This window comes from Rhinoderma darwinii, chromosome 7 (assembly GCF_050947455.1).
Source record: "Rhinoderma darwinii isolate aRhiDar2 chromosome 7, aRhiDar2.hap1, whole genome shotgun sequence".
Lineage (NCBI taxonomy): Eukaryota > Metazoa > Chordata > Amphibia > Anura > Rhinodermatidae > Rhinoderma > Rhinoderma darwinii.
Genome location: NC_134693.1, coordinates 77,682,469 through 77,703,512, shown reverse-complemented (window position 1 = coordinate 77,703,512; position 21,044 = coordinate 77,682,469). Strand labels below are relative to the sequence as shown.

General features: G+C 41.7%; 1 protein-coding gene across 2 annotated transcripts in view; it reads left to right on the top strand.

Moving 5' to 3' along the window:
* JOSD1 (Josephin domain containing 1) overlaps positions 1-21,044 on the top strand; it is a 49,053-nt gene that overhangs the window by 12,866 nt on the left and 15,143 nt on the right. For both annotated transcript variants that reach the window (XM_075833581.1, XM_075833582.1), the window contains exon 2: positions 10,587-11,135. In XM_075833581.1, coding sequence (XP_075689696.1) covers positions 10,954-11,135 — 182 coding nt within the window. In that variant the 5' untranslated portion in view covers positions 10,587-10,953. The remainder of the gene's footprint in view (positions 1-10,586; positions 11,136-21,044) is intronic.

Genomic DNA, 21,044 nt, shown 5'->3' with positions numbered 1-21,044 from the left:
TTTGGAAACTACACCCCTCAAGGAATTCATGTATGGTTACTGTTACCATTTTGACCACACCGTTTTTTCCACAGCACGTATTTGAATTGGGCTGTGAAATTTAAAAAATGATTTTTTTTTCCAATAAGATGTAATTTTTCATAAAATTTCTTATTTTCACAAGAAATAAAATACCCCATTTTGTTGTCCAATTTGTCCAGAGTGCGGCAATACCCCATTTGTGGTGATAAACTGCCGCTAGGGCCCAAGGGAGGGCTCAGAAGGAAAGGACCACCATTTGGCCTACTAGAGCTTTTCTGGTGCCAAGTCATGTATACAGAAGCCCCTGAGGTACCAGTATAGTTGAAACCCGCGAGAAGTGACCCCATTTTAAAAACTACACCCCTTAAGACATTCATCTAGAGGTGTAGTGAGCATTTTGACCCCACCGGTATTGTGTAAAAGATTATGCGCAGCAGATGGTGCAGTGTGAGATTTGCAATTTTCTATATATGTATGCCATTTCAGTGTCCAATATAGTGTGCCCAGCATGTGCCACCGGAGATATACACCCCATAAACTAATGTGGGTTCTCCTGGGTACGGCAATACCCTACATGTGGCTGTTATCAGATGACTGGGCACACAGCAGGGCTCAGAAGGGAAAGATGAGGGGGATAAGCTGTGCGGAGTGCATCAGGGTACATTAAAAATCTAAGCGATGTATGATACATTTTAAAACGCTTTCATACAGAGCCCTGGTTTTTCAGGACACGTGTCACGTTGATATATGGTGTCCTCCCTTATCCCCTTATCCCCCTCTTATAGCAGACTTTGCACCTCTTTTGACTTTTTCCCTTCATGCCAGTTTGGGGAACTTCTTCTGGAAAGTGTTGCCCTGGTACGACGTGTGTGGCTTCGTTTCCAGAAGTACTGGGTGCCCCCGTCTTGGTCCCTAAAGATTAGGTTCTTGATAATGATGTGCACGGACAGCTTCTTATACCACACCGCATGGCGCTGTAGGGCTTCAGGACTTGATCTGACAAGTCCACCCCTCCCATGTACCTATTGTAGTCCAGGATGCAATCTGGTTTGTGGGTCTCTGTACTGGTACGTCGTACAGGTACATGGGTACTGGTGTGGCCATGTATTGTCAATACAAGGACTTCTAACTTGTACTTGACACACAATATGTTGCTGCTAGATTTTGCCCTGCTCTCGCCCCTTCTGAGTGTTTGCCCAAGCAGAGTCTTAGGCCCCATGCACACGACCGTGCCCGCAATCACGGCCCGCGATTGCGGGCACGGCCGGCCGCTGACTGACAGCCGCATTTTCGGGCCGTGCTCCCATACAAAGTATGGGAGCACGGCCCGCAAAATGCGAAAGAACGGACATGTTCCATAATTCCCGGAACATTTCCACGGCACTGACACCCTTCCGTAGTGCTACGGAAAGGTGTCAGTGTTCAATGAAAGTGAATGGCTCCGTTTTTGCGGACCGCAATTGCGGTCCGCAATTACGGAGGTTTTTTGCTGTCGTGTGCATGGGGCCTTAGGGAGGCCTCTCAGATCTTTTTCTAGCAGTGCCGCATGCCACAGTGCTTCTGGAAGCGAGGCACTTGAAGAGCGGGACGCTGGTATAAATATTATCCAGGTAGAGGTGGTGACCCTGGTCCAGCAGTGGGTGCAGCAAATCCCACACAATTTTTGCATTAACTCCCAGTAAGGGGGGGGGGGCATTCTGGGGGCTGAATACTGGTGTCCTTCCCTTCATATATCCTAAATTTGTAGGTATACCCTGATGCACTCTCGCACAGCTTATACATCTTCACGCCATACCTTGCCCTCTTACTCGGCAGGTACTGGCGGAATTGAAGCCTCACTTTAAAATGTACCAAGGACTCATCAATAGAAATACACTTCTCGAGGGTGTATGCTTTGGAAAACCGGGCACTGAAACGGTCTAATAGGGGTCTCCGTTTATACAAACTGTCAAAACTGGGGTCATCTCAAGATGGGCACGTCTCATTATGAGTATAATGTATGAAGCAAAGTATTTCCTCATTGATTTTGTTTTTAGGTTACAGTTCAGTTCTAAAGTTGCTCTGAGGGACCCATATATTAGACACCCCCATCAAACACCCCATTTTAGAAACTAGACACCTCAAAGTATTCACAACAGCATATAGAAAGTTTATTAACCCTTTAGGTGTTTCACAGGAATTTAGAGCAAAGTAGAGGTGAAATTGATATTTTATTTTTTTTTGTCAGAAAATCCTTTTTTATTCCATTTTTTTTTCCCCTGTAAAACAGAAGGTTTTACGCAAGAAACGCAACTCAATACTTATTGCCCAGATTCTGCAGTTTTGAGAAATAAGCAGCGGCTTCAGAAGCAAAGGAGCACATAGTAGATTTTGAGGCCTCCCTTTTTATTACGCACCATGTCCGGTTTGAAGAGGTCTTGTGGTGCCAAAACAGTGGAAATCCCCCAAAAGTGACCCTATTCTGGAAACTAGACCCCTTGAGGAATTCATTGTAGTTTTCTTGGGGTGCATGCGACTTTTTGATCAGTTTTTATTCTATCTTTAAGTGGCGTGGTTACTAAAAAACAGCAATTCTACTTTTGTTTTTTTATAGTGTATATATATATATTTTTTTTTTTACAGCATTCACCCTGTGCGCTATAAATGACATATTCACTTTATTCTGCGGGGCGATACGATTACGGCGATACCATGTGTTTATATTTTTATTTTTTTTTATGTCTTATGGCGTTTGCACAATAAAATACTTATTGTAAAAAATCATTTTCTTTTTGTTACCTTATTCTAAGAGCCAGAACTTTTTTTATTTTTCCATCAAGAAAGCCGTGCGAGAACTTCTTTTTTTTGTTTGCGTAACGAACTGTAGTTTCGATCATTACCATTTTTAGGTACATGCGACTTTTTGATCTTTTTATTTCATTTTTTTGGCAGGTGAACTGACAAAAAAAATTGTAATTCTGGTATGGTTTATTATTTTCTTGTATGGTGTTTTCTTGTATGGTTAATCAGCGGGGACACAGCGATCGGTCCCCGCTGTAGGAGCTGCGGAAACTGCTGTACGAGACAGCAGCTGTCACAGCTCCTATATGTGTCGGAAAGACAGCCGAAATGGCCGTTACTCCCGTGACGTACTATTAGGTCATGGAGCGCGAACGATACAGCTCCCATGACCTAATAGTACGTTAAGGAGCGGGAAGGGGTTAATGACCAGCAACATTTTTCTGGTTTTGCAGCTCTGCCTTTCAGCAGCCATAACTTTTTATTTATTTCATTGATGTGGCTATACATATTATTTTATCCGGGATAAATAGTATTTTCTTTATTTTTTTTCCCGCTGTTTGGGGGTAGAAAAAAAAAATTATATCTTTTTACAGCGCGAATATATGAAAAAGCGATTCTCTGCATTGTTTTTCTTTTGTTTTTTATCCCGACGTTTTCACGCTAAATAACCAGTTAGAGTAAATATTTAGGTTATTACGGTCGTGTAGATACATATGTGTAGGTTTTTATGTAACGTAAGGGCAATAAAATAAAGTTTATGCAAAACAATGACCTTTTTAAAAAAAAACAAAAAAAAAAAAACATTTAGAAACCATTTATTGCCTTTTTATAACTTTATTTTTTAAATCTCATTAAGGCTATGTTCACATCTGCATCAGGGCTCCGTTCAATCGGAACGGAGCCCTGACTGACACAAGCTGAAACCGTAGGTTTCCGTTTCCATCAATATTGATTTCAATGGTGACGGATCCGGTGCCAATGGATTCAATTTGTCTCCGTTGTCCAAGGGTTCCGTCGTTTTGACGGGATGAATACCGTAGTCGACTACACAGAACTTTAACACAGAACTTTTTACCAGAGAAATGCAACTCCATATATATTTCCCAGATTGTGCAATTTTTAGAAATATCCCATATGTGGCCCTAGTCTGCTTAGGGACTGAAACACAGGCATCAGAAGCAAAGGAGCCACCTAGAGAATTTTGGGGCTGCCTTTTTTAGAATATATTTTAGGCACAATGTCAGGTTTGAAGAGGTCTTGTGGTGCCAAAACCCCCCAAAAGTTACCCTATTTTGGAAACTACACCCCTCAAAAAATGTATCTAGGGGTATAGTTAGCATTTTGACCCCACAGTTTCTTTACTAAACTTATTGGAATTAGTCTGAAACAACTTAGAGATTTTTAATTTTTACAAGGAATAAATGAGAAAAAGCACCCCAACATTTGTAAAGCATCTTCTCCCGATTACGGCAGTGCCCCATACGTAGTAATAAACTGCTGTGTGGACCCACAGTAGGGCTCAGAAGAGAAAGAGCCACCATTTCGATTTTGGAGAGCAGATTTTGCTGGAATAGTTTTCAGTGCCATGTCATGTTTGCAATGCCCTGGAGGGACCAAAACAGCGGAAACCCCCAAAAATGACCCATATTGCAAACTACAACCCTCAAGGAATATTTCTAGGGCTATGGTTAGCATTTTGACCCCACGTGTTTTTTTGCAGTATTTATGGGAATTATGCAGTGAAATTGAAAATCTAATTTTTTTTCTAATAAAATGTTTTAGCTTATATTTGTTCATTTTATTATAAAGGGGAAAAGGCATCCCAACATTTGTAAAGCAAACTCTTCTGAACACAGCAATACCCCATATGCGGTAATAAACTGCTCTTTGGACACACGGCAGGGCTTAGAAAGGACGGAGCTCAAATTTTGCTGGAATGGTTTGTGGCGCCATGTCACATTTGCAAAGCCACCGAGTGGCCAAAATAGTGCAAACCCCGCAAAAGTGACCCCATTTGGGAAACGACACCCCTCATGGAATTTATCCAGCGGTATAGTGAGCATTTTGACCCTATTGTTTTTTTGCTGAATTTATTGGATTTAGGCAGTGAAAATGAATATCTACATAATTTCCACTAAAATGTTGATTTCTTTTCGTTTTCGCAGGGAATAAAGGAGAAAACGCCCCAACAATTGTAAAGCAATTTCTCCCAAGTACGGCAATACCCCATATGTGGTCATAAACTGCTGTTTGGACAGACTGTAGGGCTCAGAATGGCAAGAGTGCTACTTGGCATGTAGATTTTGGTTGATTGGTTTTTGGGCGCCATGTCGCATTTGCAGAGCCCCTGAGGTACCAGTACAGTAGAAACCCCTGAGAAGTGACTCCATTTTGGAAACTATACCCCTCAGGGTAATAATCTAGGGGTGTAGTGAGCATTATGATCACACAGGTGTTTCATAGATTGTATTAGAATGAGGCGGTGAAAATGAAAAATAATTATTTTTTCCCAAAAATATGTAGTTTTACACCCAATTTTTCTCCACAAGGGGTAATAGGAGAAAAAACAACACACAATTTGTTACCCAATTTCTCCCGAGTACGGCAATACCCCATGTGTGGCCCTAAACTACTGTTTGGGCACATGGCAGAGCTCAAAATGGAAGGAGCGCCATTTGGCTTTTAGATCGCAGAATTTGCTGGACTGGTGTACAGGTGCAATGTTGCATTTGCAGAGCACCATAGTAGAGTGTAAAACCTTGAGAAGTGACCCCATTTTGTGAACTACACCCCCTCAAGGTATTTCTCATTTGCCTGGACATATGACAGGGCTTAGGAGTGATAGAGCAAATGTGCATGTGAGGCCTATTTTGGTGATTTTTCACAGCATTGGCCCACAATGGCGGGGCCCCCAAGTAGTGACCCCCATCTTGGAAACTGCACCCTCAAGGCATTTTTTAAGGGGTGTAGTGAGCATTTTGACCACACAGGTTTGCTTTTTATTAGAAATGAAGTGGATGGTGCAAAGTGAAAATTGCAAATTTCCACAGGCGTTTGCCACTTTAGTGCACAATATGTTGTGCCCAGTTCGTGCCACTGAAGACAAATACCTCAAACTGTTAAGCGGGTTCGCCCGGGTTTGGCGATACCATATATGTAGACGTAAAGTGCTGTTTGGGCATGCTGCTGGGCTCCGAAGGGAGGGAGCGCCATTTGGCTTTTGGAGCGCAGATTTTGCTTAATGGTAGTTTTTGTTTGGGGGTTTGCTGGTATTTCAGTTTATGATTCATAGATATGTGGCCAGTGTCGCACTGATAACTGGTGCCAAATCTTATCCGCCTTTGGAACACTGCACATTTTGCGTCGTCATATTCAGAGAGGCAGAACTTTTTTATTTCTTTTCCACCGGAGCTGTGTGAGGGGTTATTTGTTGCAGTACCATCTGTAGATTTCACTGGTACCATGTTGGGGTACATGCGTTTTTTTGTTTTTTTTTAGTTTTTTTTTCCTCTTCATTTTGTTTGGCAAGCAAGGTGACCAAAAACCAGCAATTCTGATAAGGTTTTTTTTCTTTTTAACGGCGATCGCCATGCGCTATGAATGACCATTTTACTTTATTCTGCGGGTAGATACGATTACGGCGATACCATATGTATATCGTTTTTGTTACGTTTTGCAGCATCTTCACAACTAGATCACTTTTGTTTCAAATGTATTTTTTGTGTTGCCATATTCTTTGAGCCATAACTTTTTTTAATTTTTCGTCAAAAGAGCTGTGTTTTTTGTGGGATGGGCTGTAGTTTTTAATAGTATAATTTTGGGGTACATGCAACTTTTAGATCCATTTTTTTTTTTTATTCTGTTTTCGGAGGGGTAGTGAATAAAAAATAGCGATTCTGGAATTTTTTTTTTTTTTTTTACGTAGGTCATCGTGCGGGGTAAAATAGCATGATATTTGTATAGGGTCGTTACGGACGTGGTGATACCACATATGGGTAAAAAAAGGGCTTATCGTTTTTTTACTTTTTTACAACGTTTTTATTAACTTGTTTTAACCTTTTTTTTTTTTTTTTTTCTTTTTTTTTGTCCCACTAGGGGATATGAAGGCATGAAATCCTGATCGCTATTCTAATACACAGCACTACCTACAAAGTGCAGTGTATTCGAGGTGTCAGCTATTCAATGACCGCAAGCCTATTGGGCTTCGCCTCCCGGCGGGGCCTTATAGGCTCCGTACTAGGAAGCCATTGTTAGGCTACGGTTGCCATAGCAACCATAGGGTGCGATCTAACCACCTAGATGCAGCGATCGCTGGATCTAAGGGGTTAATCGACCGGATCAGAGCCTAGCTCCGGTCCTGGCCGTTAAAGCAGGATGTCAGCTGTGACAAACAACTGGCGCCCATGGCAACCATCATGGTTACCGACAGGCCAGAAGCCACTTATATGCAGCGATCGCTGCATCTATGGAGTTAATCGGCTGGATTGAAGCCTAGCTCCAGTTCTGGCCGTTACAGTGGGGTGTCGGACAGCCGTGACAGGGTGACCGTTTTTATCCAGGTCGCATCGGTAAGTCCCGGTGCCTTAAAGCACTGCAATACAGGAGGTATCGGTGCGTCCTGGTGCGGTGAGGGGTTAATGACCAAAACTTTTTTTTTTTATAGTTTTCTTTCATTCCAAGAGCCATAAGTTTTTTTTTTTTTTTTTTTTTTTTTGGGGGAGGTAGCTATACGAGGGCTTTGTTTTTTGTGGGATGAGTTATATTTTGTATCTGCACCATTTTGGGGTTCATATAATTTATTGATCTAGCTTTCATAAATTTGCGGGCTTTATTTTTCCTTTACCGTGCGGTAAAAATAACATGTTCACTTTATTCTACAGGTCTGTATGAATGTGGCAATACCAAACATTTTAGTGTCGCCATATTCCAAGAGCCGTATCTTTTTTTTCATCTTTCCATCGATGTAGCCGTATGAGGGTTTGTTTTTTGCATAATGTGTTGTCATTTTTATTGGTACATTTTATTGCAAATTTTTGTGATACATATAACTTATTGATTAACTTTTAGATGTATTTTTTTTGAGGGAAGAAAAAAAAAACTGCAAATGATTTTTGTACATTATTTTTACAACATGCAGTATAACTTGGTACTGAGGTACATAATATATAGGGGTTTTTTGTTTGTTTTTTTTTAGTGGCTAATTTTTTTATGAAAAAAGGCATTACTGTATTTTTTTGGGGGTACTTTTGAATTTTTTTTAAACTCCATTTTGTTTTATTTTTTTTGTCACACTAGGGGATTTAAAGCAGCAATTTTCGATCGCTTGTATAATGCTTTGGTGTACTTAGTATTCCAGAGCATTCTTGCGTGTCAGTGTAAGGGTATGTTCACACGCTTACTAAAAAATGTCTGAAAATACGTAGCTGTTTTCAAGGGAAAACGGCTCCTGATTTTCAGAAGTTTTTTTTAAGCCACTCGCGGTTTTCGTGGTTGTGGAGCTGTTTTTCTATAGTCTATGAAAAACGGCTCAAGAAGTTACATGCACTTTTATTTTTATTTTTTATGGGCTTTTTTTTTTCTTTTTTTTTTTTTTTGCGGCCATTTTTCAAAATTGCTGCGTAAAAAAACGGACCGTCGGAGCAGAACGCCATTTTTCCCAGGGCAAATGTTTGGAGGCGTTATGCTTCCGATTTTTTTGGGCCGAAAATAAGCCATGTAAATATACCCTAAAACTACTGTTGCGGCAGGAGCCTGACTGTGTACAACAGCCATGTTTCTGCCGCTACTATAACAACAAAATCCAAGTGACGGATATATGTCACGATGCAGGAATTAGCTCCCGCTCGTGACGGATATACCTGTCGTTAATGACCATTTGCCATAATGTGGTTTCCCCAGATCACCATATATAGAATAATAACAGAGATAATAGTGATTGGATCTGATATTCATGGTCCGAGAATAAATAATTACGTGAAATTATATCCTTATTAATGTAACTTATCAAATACATGTCATTTACTAGCATTAGTAAGGCTAGGCTAACACCATGTTTCTGCATTCTATTGAGGGTTTTTTTTTTTTTTCAAGATTAGAAAGAAAGAAAAACTACTTTTAAAACCGGATGCCTATGCTATCTGTTGCCATTAACTTCTGCTGTAAAAAACAAAAAACAGGACATTTTTGTGTCCTGTTTTAAACCCTTAATGACCACCCACTGTCATTTGACAGTTCATGTCTTTAGTCTACAGCAACGACCATTGGCATCGCTGTAGAAAGGCTTCTTAACGCACTAGTGAGCGCTCCTCCTCTAATCGGGGGCTGTTACTAACACCTCCTGAACTTAGAGAAGCCTAGTGAATATTACTGGGAACAGGGAACACCAACCCCAGCTGTTTAACCCTTTGATCGTCGCGGTTTGTGACCGGAAACTCGGCAACGTGATCGGAGAGTGGGGACACCCTCTGCAGTCAGCCTTGGGACCTAGAAAGTACCCCAGGGCTGTCGGTTCAGTATGCCTGCTGTTCGGGCACACTGTGTTGCCCTAACAGCAGCCTGTGTCATAGTGACACAGTGTAATGTATTAGCATACAAGAGTATGCTAATAGATTAGAAGTATAAAATAAAGTTATCTCTTTTATGGAATTTAAAAATAAACCATTAAATAAAAAAAGTTCCCCGAAAAAGTCCATTATTTAGTAAAAAATATTTTATTGCCCATACATTACATAAAAAAAAAAACATACCTAATATATGTATGTGTATGTATGTGTGTGTGTGTTTGTGTGTATATATATATATATATACCTGCCTGTAATAACCTAAAGAATAAATTTTAATCGGTTATTTAGCATGAAACGTGAATGCGATAAAACAAAACTACAAATTGCTTTTTTCTATAGTCACGCCACAAAAGTAAATGACAGAACTGAGGCCCCGTGCACACAACCGTAGATTTCGTCTGTAATTACGGACCCGTTAATTTCTATGGCCAACTGACACCTTCCCGTTTATTTACAGGAAGGTGTCGGTGCTGTAGAAAGGCTCCGCAAAAGGTATGACATGTCCTATTTCATTCTTTTTACGGACCGTGCTCCCATACTTCATATATCAGCGGCCGGCCGTGCCGTAAATCATTGACTGTGATTACGGGCACGGTCGTGTGCATCGAGCCTTACACAGTAAATCTTTTGTACCCCCAAACTGCGCAGGAAAAAAAAATTCAATTTCTCCCACATTAAACTAGGCCTTCTATAGAAACGCCAATGAAAAAATAAGGCCTGGTCACTAAGGGGGAAAGGTAAATTTGACAAAGGACAAAAAAAAAAGTACTTTTCAACAGTGCAAAAACATGGTGTGAACCTAGCCAAACAATACGTCACTGGAAATGAGAGCCATTTTTGTGTAATTTTAAGGCCATGTTCATACGGAGTTTTTGTTTTTGCAGGCAGAAAAATCTAGGAATTTTGAGGCAGACTTTGACTTGCCTGCAAAATCTTACCACGATTTTTTCGCAACGTTTTTCGCCTGCAGCCATTGAGCGCCGTGGGAAAAAAAAACCTCTGCCTCCCATTGATTTCAATGGGAGGTCAGAGGCGGAAACATGGCAAGAAAGAGCATGCCACATTTTTTTTAAAACTCTTCTGGCTCCCATTGAAATAAATGGGAGGCGGTTTCAGATGTTTTTAGTGCTGATTCCGACGCGGTTTTCGCCCCAAAATCAGTGTAAAGAAAACTGTGGGAAATGGGCCTAACCCATGTTTTTTTTTATTTTTTCTCAACAGAATAAAAAAAGTCATGTAAACCGTGAAAAGTGATTGTGGTAGCTCCAAGAGCACGGTGGCATGGAGGAAAAAGAGAGATGTGGAGAGAGATTCCGGTCTTCTTTAAAGGTTTAAAATCCTGTTGTTTTTGAACTTGCACTTCACAAGGAATACAGCTCTGAAATACTTTCATAAAAGAACACCGTACTTCTGCTTTCTTCTTTTTTTTATTTTTTTGCTTTTTTTTTTTAATGTTACCTGTACGAAGGAGCATGGGATGTAAATTACATAAGCCATACTAGGACCTCCTGTGCACAATCGCTCCAAAGGGCTTTTCTTGGACATCCTCATCGTTGTTGCGGTTTGGCCCAAACTTGTATTTACAGCCATGAGCTGTGTACCATGGAAAGGGGATAAGGAAAAATCTGGAAGTGAGTCTCAGGAGCCCCTGCCAGCACACATCTACCATGAAAAGCAGCGCCGGGAGCTCTGTGCCCTCCATGCCTTGAACAATGTCTTCCAGGATTCTGGAGCGTTCACTCGGGAAGCCCTTCAGGAAATCTTCCAGAGGTGAGGAGTTTAGGAAAACTATATGATCTGTATATCGGCAATCTTGATATTCATTGTCTAAGGCCTCATGCACACGACCGTATTTTTTCCCTCCCGTAAATACGGGTCCGTTGTCACAGGTTTTTGACCCGTATTTACTGACCCCTGCCCGTATATACGGGTCCGTTGTCATCCATGTTCATGGACCCGTAAAAAAAAGGGGGGCTGGAAATGTCACAATCATGTCCAAACCCCTTAAAAGGGTCACATGATCGCTCATACGCTATTTTCTCTGCTTCTCTTTATTCAAATCCCCTGACGTCGCCTAGCAACACTCCCGTAATTATGGGTGCACACACGCAACCACCCGTAATTACGGGAGCCCCATAGACTTCTAGGGGCCTGCCCATGCCGTAATTACATACCTGAAATAGGACATGTTATATATTTTTCAACAGCCTGGGAAGGTACCAGTGGCCAATAGAAGTCTATGGGGCCGTAATTACGGGCGTTTTTACGGTCGTGTACATGGAGCGTAAGGAATGTCAAAAACTGCTGATTTTCTTGTAAATGTAAACCAATACTGTAAACGTAGAAGGAACACGTGCACTTTATTCAATAGGGTAAAATGTAACTTTCATCTGGTTTGAAAATCAAGCCTGTATTTGGCCTGTATGGGGTGCCATAAAACACCTCTGATAATCGGGTGCTCGAGATTGTGCAAGGAAGTTTTCCATGTTGGGAAAATCTCCTTGCACTTAAGTGATCCTTTCCTTTTCTCATAGGGAGAACATAAAGGGACCCCAGAACAGCAGAGAGGTTTGGAGATGACGCAATGGTCATCAGTGTTGTTGAGATGTCTCACTGTCTAGCCAGCTTTAGTAAGTGAGAACTGTATCCAATCGGGGATTCATTTAAAGTCGTCTAGGTCCACTGTGGTCCTTAACCCCTTCCCGACATGCGCCGTACATGTACGGCGCTGTCGGGAGGTGCTTCCCGCAAAGCGCCGTACATGTACGGCGCAGTGATTGTGCGGGCTCAGAAGCAGAGCCGGCACCATCACCGCGGGGTGACAGCTGTATTATACAGCTGGCACCCTCCTGTAACTGCCAGGACCGGAGCTACTCTCCGATCCGGCAGATTAACCCCTCAGATGCTGCGCTCAATAGAGCGCAGCATCTGATAGGTTTTCACCCGATCGGCAACCCAGTGATTCAATCGCTGGGTTGCTGTGGCAATCGGACGCCAGAAAATGGCGTCCGAGTCTGCCTTGTACGGGAGCCGATGAGGACCCGCCTTCGGCGTGTCCTCATAGGCTTGCTGTCAGTGAATAACTGACAACGCTAATACACTGCACTACGTATGTAGTGCAGTGTATTAGAGTAGCGATCGGGGCATCAGGCCCTCATGTCCCCTAGTGGGACAAGTCAGAAAAGTAAAAAAAAGTTAATAAAAATGTGGTAAAACAATAAAAACACACACATTTCAAATAAAAATAAAGCTAAACTGACTTTTTTCCCATAGTAAATCTTTTATTATGGGAAAAACCGTAAAAATTAAAAAAACTATACATAATTGGTATCGCCGCGTCCGTAACGACCCAAACTACAAAACTATTATGTAATTTATCCCGCACGGTATACGCCGTAAAAAAAAAACATGAAAAACAACGCCAGAATCTTTGTTTTTAGGTCACATCTCCTTCCAAAAAATGCTATAAAAAGTGATCAAAAAGTCACATTTACTCCAAAATTGTACCAATAAAAACGGCAATCCGTCCCGCAAAAAATAATCCCTGACACCGCTTTGTGCACGCAAAAATAATAACGTTATGTGTCTTAGAATATGGCGACACAGAAAACAAATGATTTTATAAAAAAAGTGATTTTATTGTGCAAAAGCCGCAATACATAAAAAAAACTATATCAATTTGGTATCGCCGTAATCGTATCGACCCGCAGAATAAAGCTAACATGTAATTTAGGGCACACTGTGGATGCCGATAAAAAAACCAATAAAAAACGATTCCAGAATTGTTTGTTTTTGGTAATTTCCTTTACCAAAAAATGAAATAAAAAGTGATCAAAAAGTCGTATGTGTTCCAAAATGGTACCAATGAAATCTACAGCCCGTCTCGCAAAAAACAAGCCCGCACACCGCCCAATCAACTGAAAAACAAAAAAGTTACGGCACTAGTAATGCGGTGATGAAAAACATCTCAATGCGCAGGCCGGAGGGGAACATTCCTTCAGTTTCAGGGCCCTAGTATTTAGGAACTAGGAAAGGGAAGGGACATCGCACATCCGCTGGAAGCGAGGGTGCCCGTATTATACCAGCGCAAAACTTTCCCAGTAATATTTCCCAAACTGCGAAGGAGAAAAAGTCCCCAAAAGGTGCAGAGCGTTACAAAAGGGGGATCAGAAAGAGAACCATTTATCAGTGTGACGACGGCCTGTGCATAACGGATCGCTTCACATCGTAACACACACCTATGGATAATTGTATTATTTACCCCATTATTATACCCTCTTATTATGCCCTGATGTACCCGCACAGATTACATATACCCTGATGTTCTCTGCACAGATTACATATGCCACCACATTATAAACTGAATACCAGCAAAACTCAAACAAAACTACCAAGCAAAATCCATGCTCAAAATGGCGGTCTTTCCCTTCTTAGCCCTACAGTGTGCCCAAACAGCAATTTATGGCCACAAGTAAGTCATTACCATACCCGGGAGAACCCGCTTAACAATTTATGGGGTAACATTCTCCAGGGGCACAACATCTTGTGTGGTGAATGGGCAGATCAGTGGAAAAATTGCAATTTTCACTTTGCACCATCCACTGCGTATTCATTTCTGAAAAACACCTGTGGAGTCTAAATTCTCACTACACCCCTTGATAAATGCCTTTAGGGGTGTAGTTTCTAAAACGGGGTCACTTTTGTTTGGTACATCAGGGGTTTTGCAAATGCAACATGGCGTCCGCAAACCATTCCAGAAAAATCTACGCTCCAAAAGATAAATACCGCTCCTTTTCTTCTGAATGCTCCCATATACGTAAACAGCTGATTATAACCACATATGGGGTGTTACCGGACTCGGGAGAAATTACTTTACAAATGTTGGGGTGCTTTTTCTTCTCTATTCCTTGTAAAAATGAAAAATGTTGATCTAAAACGACATCTTGTTGGAAAAAAAAAATATTTTTCATTTTCATGGCTTAATTCAGCAAAAAACCTTTGGGATCAAAATTTTCACTATACCCCTAGATGATTCCTCAGGAGGTGCAGTTTCCCAAATGGAGTCAATTTTGGGGTGTTTCCACTGTACTAGTACTACAGGGGCTCAGCAAATGTGACATGGCGCCCAGACACTATCCAAAATCCAAATGGTGCTAGTTCCATTCTGAGCCCTACCGTGTGTCCAAACAGCCGTTTATGACCCCATGTGGGGTATTGTTTTACTCGGGAGAAGTTGCTTTACTAATTTTATGGTGCTTTTTCTCCTTCAGTCCTTGTGGAAATGAAAAAAAAAAACCTAAACCTACATTTTATTTAAAAAAATGTAGATTTTCATTTTTACGGCCTACTTCCAATAAGTTCTGTAAAACACCTGTGGGGTCAAACTGCTCACTGTACTCCTAGATAATTTCCTCATGGGGTGTAGTTTCCAAAATGGGGTCACTTGTTGGGGGTTTCCACTGTTTTGTCCCCTCAGGAGCTTTGCAAATGCGACATGGCCTCCGTAAACCATTCCTGCTAAATTTGAGTTCCAAAAGCCAAATGGCGCTCTTTCCCTTCTCAGCCTCGCCGTGTGTCCAAACAGCCTTTTATTACTACATGTGGGGTATTGTTTTACTCGGGAGAAATTTCTTTACAAATTTTATGGTGCTTTTTCTCCTTTAGTCCTTGTGGAAATGAAAAAAAATTAGCTAAACCTACATTTTATTTGAAAAAATGTAGATTTTCATTTTCATGGCCTAGTTCCAAAAATTTTTGCAAAAGAACTGGCCGGTCAAAATGCTTGCTACACCCCTAGATAAATTCCTCGAGGGGTGTAGTTTCCCAAATGGGGTCACTTTTGGGGGGTTTCCACTGTTTTAGTTCCACAAGACCTGTTCAAAGCTGACATGGTGCCTAAAATATATTCTAATAAAAAGGAGACCCAAAATCCACCAGGTGCTCCTTTGCTTCTGAGGCCGGTGCTTCAGTCCAGTAGCACACTAGAGCCACATGTGGGATATTTCCTAAAACTGCAGAACCTGGGCAATAAATATTGAGTTGCATTTCTTGGGTAAAACATTCTGTGGTACAAAAAAAATGGATTCAAAATGAATTTCTGGAAAAAAATAATGAACTTTGTAAATTTCACCTCTACTTTGCCTTAATTCCTGCGCAATGTCTAAAGGGTTAAGAAACTTTCTAAATGCTGTTTTGAATACTTTGAGGGGTGCATTTTTTAAAATGGGGTGACTTATTGGGGGTTTCTAATATCTAAGGACCTCAAACCCACTTCACAACTGAACTGGCCCCTGTAAAAATAGCATTTTGAAAATGTGAGAAATTGCTGCTAAAGTTCTAAGCCTTGTAACGTCCTTGAAAAATAAAATGATGTTCAAAAAACGATGCCAATCTAAAGTAGACATATGGGGGATGTTAGTTAGCAACATTTTTGTGTGGTATAACTGCCTGTCTTACAAGCAGATACATTTAAATTGAGAAAAATGCAAATTTTTGAAATTTTTCGCTGAATTTTGGTGTTTTTCACAATTAAATACTGAATGTATCGGGCAAATTTTGCCAGTAACATAAAGTCCAATGTGTCACGAGAAAACAGTCTCAGAATCACTTGGATAGGTAAAAGCATTCCGGAGTTATTACCACATAAAGTGAAACATGTCAGATTTGAAAAATGAGGCTCTGTCACGAAGGTCAAAAGCGGCCAAAGAGGGAAGGGGTTAAACAATATTCGGACTCCATGGTAATAAACATGTTTGTCTGTATAAAGAAATCTCAGCTATACCCAACTGTGTTGTTTGACTGAGCACCGATTGATCTTGTTTTATAGCATGCCCCTTGCTATTGCGCATCCCTTCTTACCGATACCGGGGTAACTGTACAGGCATGCTGGTGTCGTAACACAATAAATATGAAATGGCAGTTTGTTTGCAAGAGTTTCACACTACTCATTCACACATTGATGGTCTATCATAGGGAAAGGCCATCAATGTGAATACCTGGGAAAACCTCTTTAAAGTTGAGTATCTATTAGATTCCTTAATAATGCATTGAGTTGCCTGCAATTTTGTTTTTTGCAGCTGTCACTCGATGGTTAAAATCAATAGTGGCAGTTGCAGTCCACAAGATTGCAAGAAACTCATTGGATTCCTATGGACTGCAGCTGTAGCTCGATCTAAAATTAAGCAGTTGCACTACATAAAGTCTCCATGTAGCCCAGGCCTAATAAAGTGGCATTAGGCTCTGTTCACATCTGCATCGTGGCTTCCGTTTATAACCAGATCCATTGTACAACAGATACCAACTGTGCTAGACGTTCGATATTTTACTGCCTATCCCCCCTCGGAACGCCCAGGTACATTGACGTCAGGAGCTTCCGCAGGACGGTGCTGCCTGCGGCCCTGTGCAAGGTGCTCCAGTGATGTAAGTTTGTGACTGTCCACGGTTACCTCACTGGATCTTCTCAACGTATCCATTTAAGGCTTCGTTGACATCTGCGTTGTGACTACGTTCATGGGTCCCATCAGAGCTTTTCCTATGTGTTCAAAAAAAGTAAATAGCGTAGTCTACTACACTATTCCATCCTTCAGAAAAAAGGTATAATGGACACTCGACCTCCATCGGACTGATGGAGCCTTACAGACACGTTAATTGTGTCCGTCTGGGGCGTTCACAATGTACCAGCTAGATGGCAGAAACGTGATCTGAAGGAGCCTAATGGGCCGTGTAAACAAGCGTCTCAACGAGACAGCTCGTCGATTGGGCGATCGTTTGCTCCTTTCACAAGGAGCTAGTATGAGATGAGCGATCGTTGCTACGATTGCTCGTCCCCATACATTTCTATAATGTCGGCAGCACATCTCCCTGTTTACACCAGAAGTTGTGCTGCCGACAACCCTAATATTTCATGCATCATAAAGGATACAATCAGCCGATGTACGAGCGTTTGCTCATTCATTGGCTGATTGTTGCCCTGTTTACTCCGGGCAATGATCGAGAATGAGCGCTCATTTGCCCAGTAACCCCTTCCCGACATTTGCCGTATGGGTACGTCATGGAAAGCATTGACTTCCCGCATTTTGACGTACCCATACGCCAAATGTTTGGCACCGGCTCAGAAGCAGAGTCTCTGCCATCATCGTCTGATCTCAGCTGTATCTTACAGCTGACATCCGACTGTAACGGCGGGGACCAAAATTAGCTTAGATCCCCGCCGTTAACCCCTTAAGTGCAGCGCTCAAACGCGAGTGCTGCACTTAAGGTGTTTGCAGCTCATCGGAACCCCAGCAATGAAATTGCCGGGGTTCCGGTGGCTGCAATGGCAACCGGAGGCCTAATACTGGCCTCCCGGTCTGCCTAGCACGGAAACAGGTCAAGATCCGCCCGGCGGCGGAGCCTGATCGGCTACCGTAGCTGCTGGCAAGATGGCGCCGGGTCAGGAGCTGATCCAGCGTCATCAGCGGTGTAAGTCAGCTGTATGTTACAGCTGACATCCACCTGTAACGGCAGGAACCGGAGCTAGCTCCGATCCCTGCCATTAACCCCTTCGATGCAGCAATCGAAAGTGATTGCTGCATCGTAGCGGTTACTAGCAGATCGCCAGCCCTGACAGGCAATCAGGACTGGCGACTGCTGCTATGGCAACAGGAGACACAATGGCCTCCTGCTCTGCCATTACGGAAGCCGATTAGTCCCTGCCGGGAGGCGAAACCTAATCGGCTTGCTGTCAGTGAATAACGGACAGATCTAATACATTGCACTACGTAGGTAGTGCAATGTATTAGAAAAAAATAATGACAGCTGGACCTTCAAGTCCCCTAGGGGGACTTGAGAAAAAGTGTAAAAAAAGTGAAAACCATAAAAGTTTCAAGTAATAAAATAAAACACAATCCCCCTTTTACTCTTATCAAGTCCTTTTATTATTGAAAAAAAAAAATAAACCATACGTATTTGGTATCGCCGCGACCGTAACGACCTGAGGTATCAAAATATTTTATTTATTGCACGCGGTGAACAGCGTAAAAAAAAAAAATTTAAAAAACTATACCAGAGTTTCTGTTTTTTGGTCACTTTGCCCTATGAATATAGGCACAAAAAGTGATCAAAAAGTCGCACGTATTCCAAAAATGGTACCTATAAAAACTATAGCTCGTCTCGCAAAAAACAAGCCCTCATACAGCTCCGTCGACAAAAAAATTAAAAAGTTATAGTTCTCACAACTTGGCGACAGAAAAAATACATTATTTTTACAAAAGTAGTTTTGTTGTGCAAAAAGTTGTAAAACATAAAAAAGTCCTATAAAATAGGTATCGCCGGAATCGTACTGACCCGCAGAATAAAGGTAACATGTAATTTATAACGCATGGTGAACGCTGTATAAAAAAACCTAAATAAAACTATGCCAGAATTGCGTTTTTTTTGTTTACCTGGCCTCCCAAAAAATAGGATAAAAGGCGATCATAAAGTCGCATGCACCTCAAAATGGTACCAATAATAACTACAGCTTGTCCTGCAAAAAACAGCCCTCATACCACTACGTCTATGAAAAAATAAAATTAGTTATGGCTCCAATAAGTCAGAAAATAAAAAATATGCAGTTGTGCAGCCCGAGGGGAACATTTCTTCTGTTTGAAGAGGCGATATATCAAGGACCTAAAATTAGGGAATCGGGAAAGGGAGGGCCCAAACATATCCGCTGGAAGCGACGGTGCCCGTATTATACCAGGACAACACTTTCCCAGCAAAATTCCCCAAACTGCAAAGGTGCGTAGTGTGGACCAAAAGGGGCATAAGAAAGGACGCCATTTATCAGTGCGACACCGGCCTGTGTAGAAAGGATTGCTTCACAGCGTAACACACATCTATGGATCATTTTTTTTTTTTTTACCCCATTATCATTCCACCTGACTATGCCCCTCAGGTACTCTGCCCAGTTTACATGTACCCCCACATTATAAACGGAAACACCAGCAATACTCAAAAAAAACTACTACCAAGCAAAATCCGCTCTCTAAAAGCCAAATGGCGTTCCCTCTTATCTGAACCCTACAGCGTGCCCAAACAGCAGTTTCTTTCCACATATATGGCACCGCCATACCCGGGAGAACCCTTTTACCAATTTTTGGGGTGTGTCTCTCCAGCGTCATAAGCTGGGCATGACATATTTGCCACTGAAATCGCATATCTAGGGAAAAATATACATTTTTAATTTGCACCATCCGCAGTGCATTCATTTATGGAAAAGAACTGTGGGGTGAAAATGCTCACTACACCCCTTAACAAATGCCTTGAGGGGTGTGGCTTCAAAATGGGGTCACTTCTCAGGGGTTTCTTTTTATTATTTCACATCTGAGCCTCTGCAGTTGTGAACCAATACTTTGTAAATCGCCAAATTAGGCCTCAATTTTACATGGTACTCTTTCACTCCTGACCCTTATCAAATGTCCAGGCAAAAGATTAGTGCCCCATGTAGGGTGTTTCTAAAACCAGGAAACCCAGCATAATAATCGGAGAGCTGTCTTGTTATGGTGGCACAAGCCGGGCACCACATCAATGGAAAAAAATCCCATTTTCACTCTGCAACATCGAGTTCACACTAATTTCTACAAAACACCTGCAGGGTTAAAATGCTTACTACACCCCTAGGTAAATGCTTTGAGGGGTGTCGTTTCCAAAATGGGGTCACTTCTGGGGGTTTCCACTGTTTTGGGCCCACAGCCACCCAGAAACCAATCCAGCAACATCTGCACTCCAAATGGCGGTCCTTCCCTTCTGAGCCCTGCCGTGTGCCCAAACAGCTGTTTATGACCACATATGGGGTATTGCTGTACTCGGGAGAAATTGCTTTACAAATGTTGGGTTCTTTTTTTCCTTTATTTGTTGGGAAAATAAAAAAATTTGCGCTAAAGCTACGTCTTATTGAAGAAAAAGGATTGTTTTTATTTTCACTGCCCAATTCTAATAAATTCTATGAAACATCTGTGGGGTCAAAATGCTTACTACACCCCTAGATGAATTCCTCAAGAGGTGTAGTTTACTAAATGGAGTCCCTTTTTGGGCGTTTTCATTGTTTTGTCCCCTCAGGGGCTTTGCAAATTTGACATTGCCTCCACAAACCATTCCTGCTAAATGTGATCTCCAAAAGCCAAATAGTGCTCTTTCCCTTCTAAGCCCTGCCATGTGTCCAAACATCCGTTTAGGACCACACGTGGGGTATTGTTTTACGCAGGAGAAATTGCTTTACAAATTTTGTGGTGCTTTTTCTCCTTCAGTCCTTGTGGAAATGAGAAAAAATTAGCTAAACCTAGATTTTCTTTGAAAAAATGTAGATTTTTATTTTCAGGGCCTACTTCCAATAATTTATCCAAAAACCTGTGGGGTCAAAACGCTCACTATACCCCTAGATAATTTCCTCAATGGGTGTCGTTTCCGAACTGTGGTCACTTGTGGGGGGTTTCCACTGTTTTGTCCCCTCAGGGGCTTTGTAAATGTGACATGGCCTCCGCAAACCATTCCTGCTAAATGTGATCTCCAAAAGCCAAATGGCGCTCTTTACCTTCTAAGCCCTGCCGTGTGTCCAAACATCCGTTTATGACCACATGTGGGGTAGTGTTTTACTCGGGAGAAATTGCTTTACAAATTTTGCGGTGCTTTTTCTCCTTTAGTCCTTGTGGAAATGAGAAA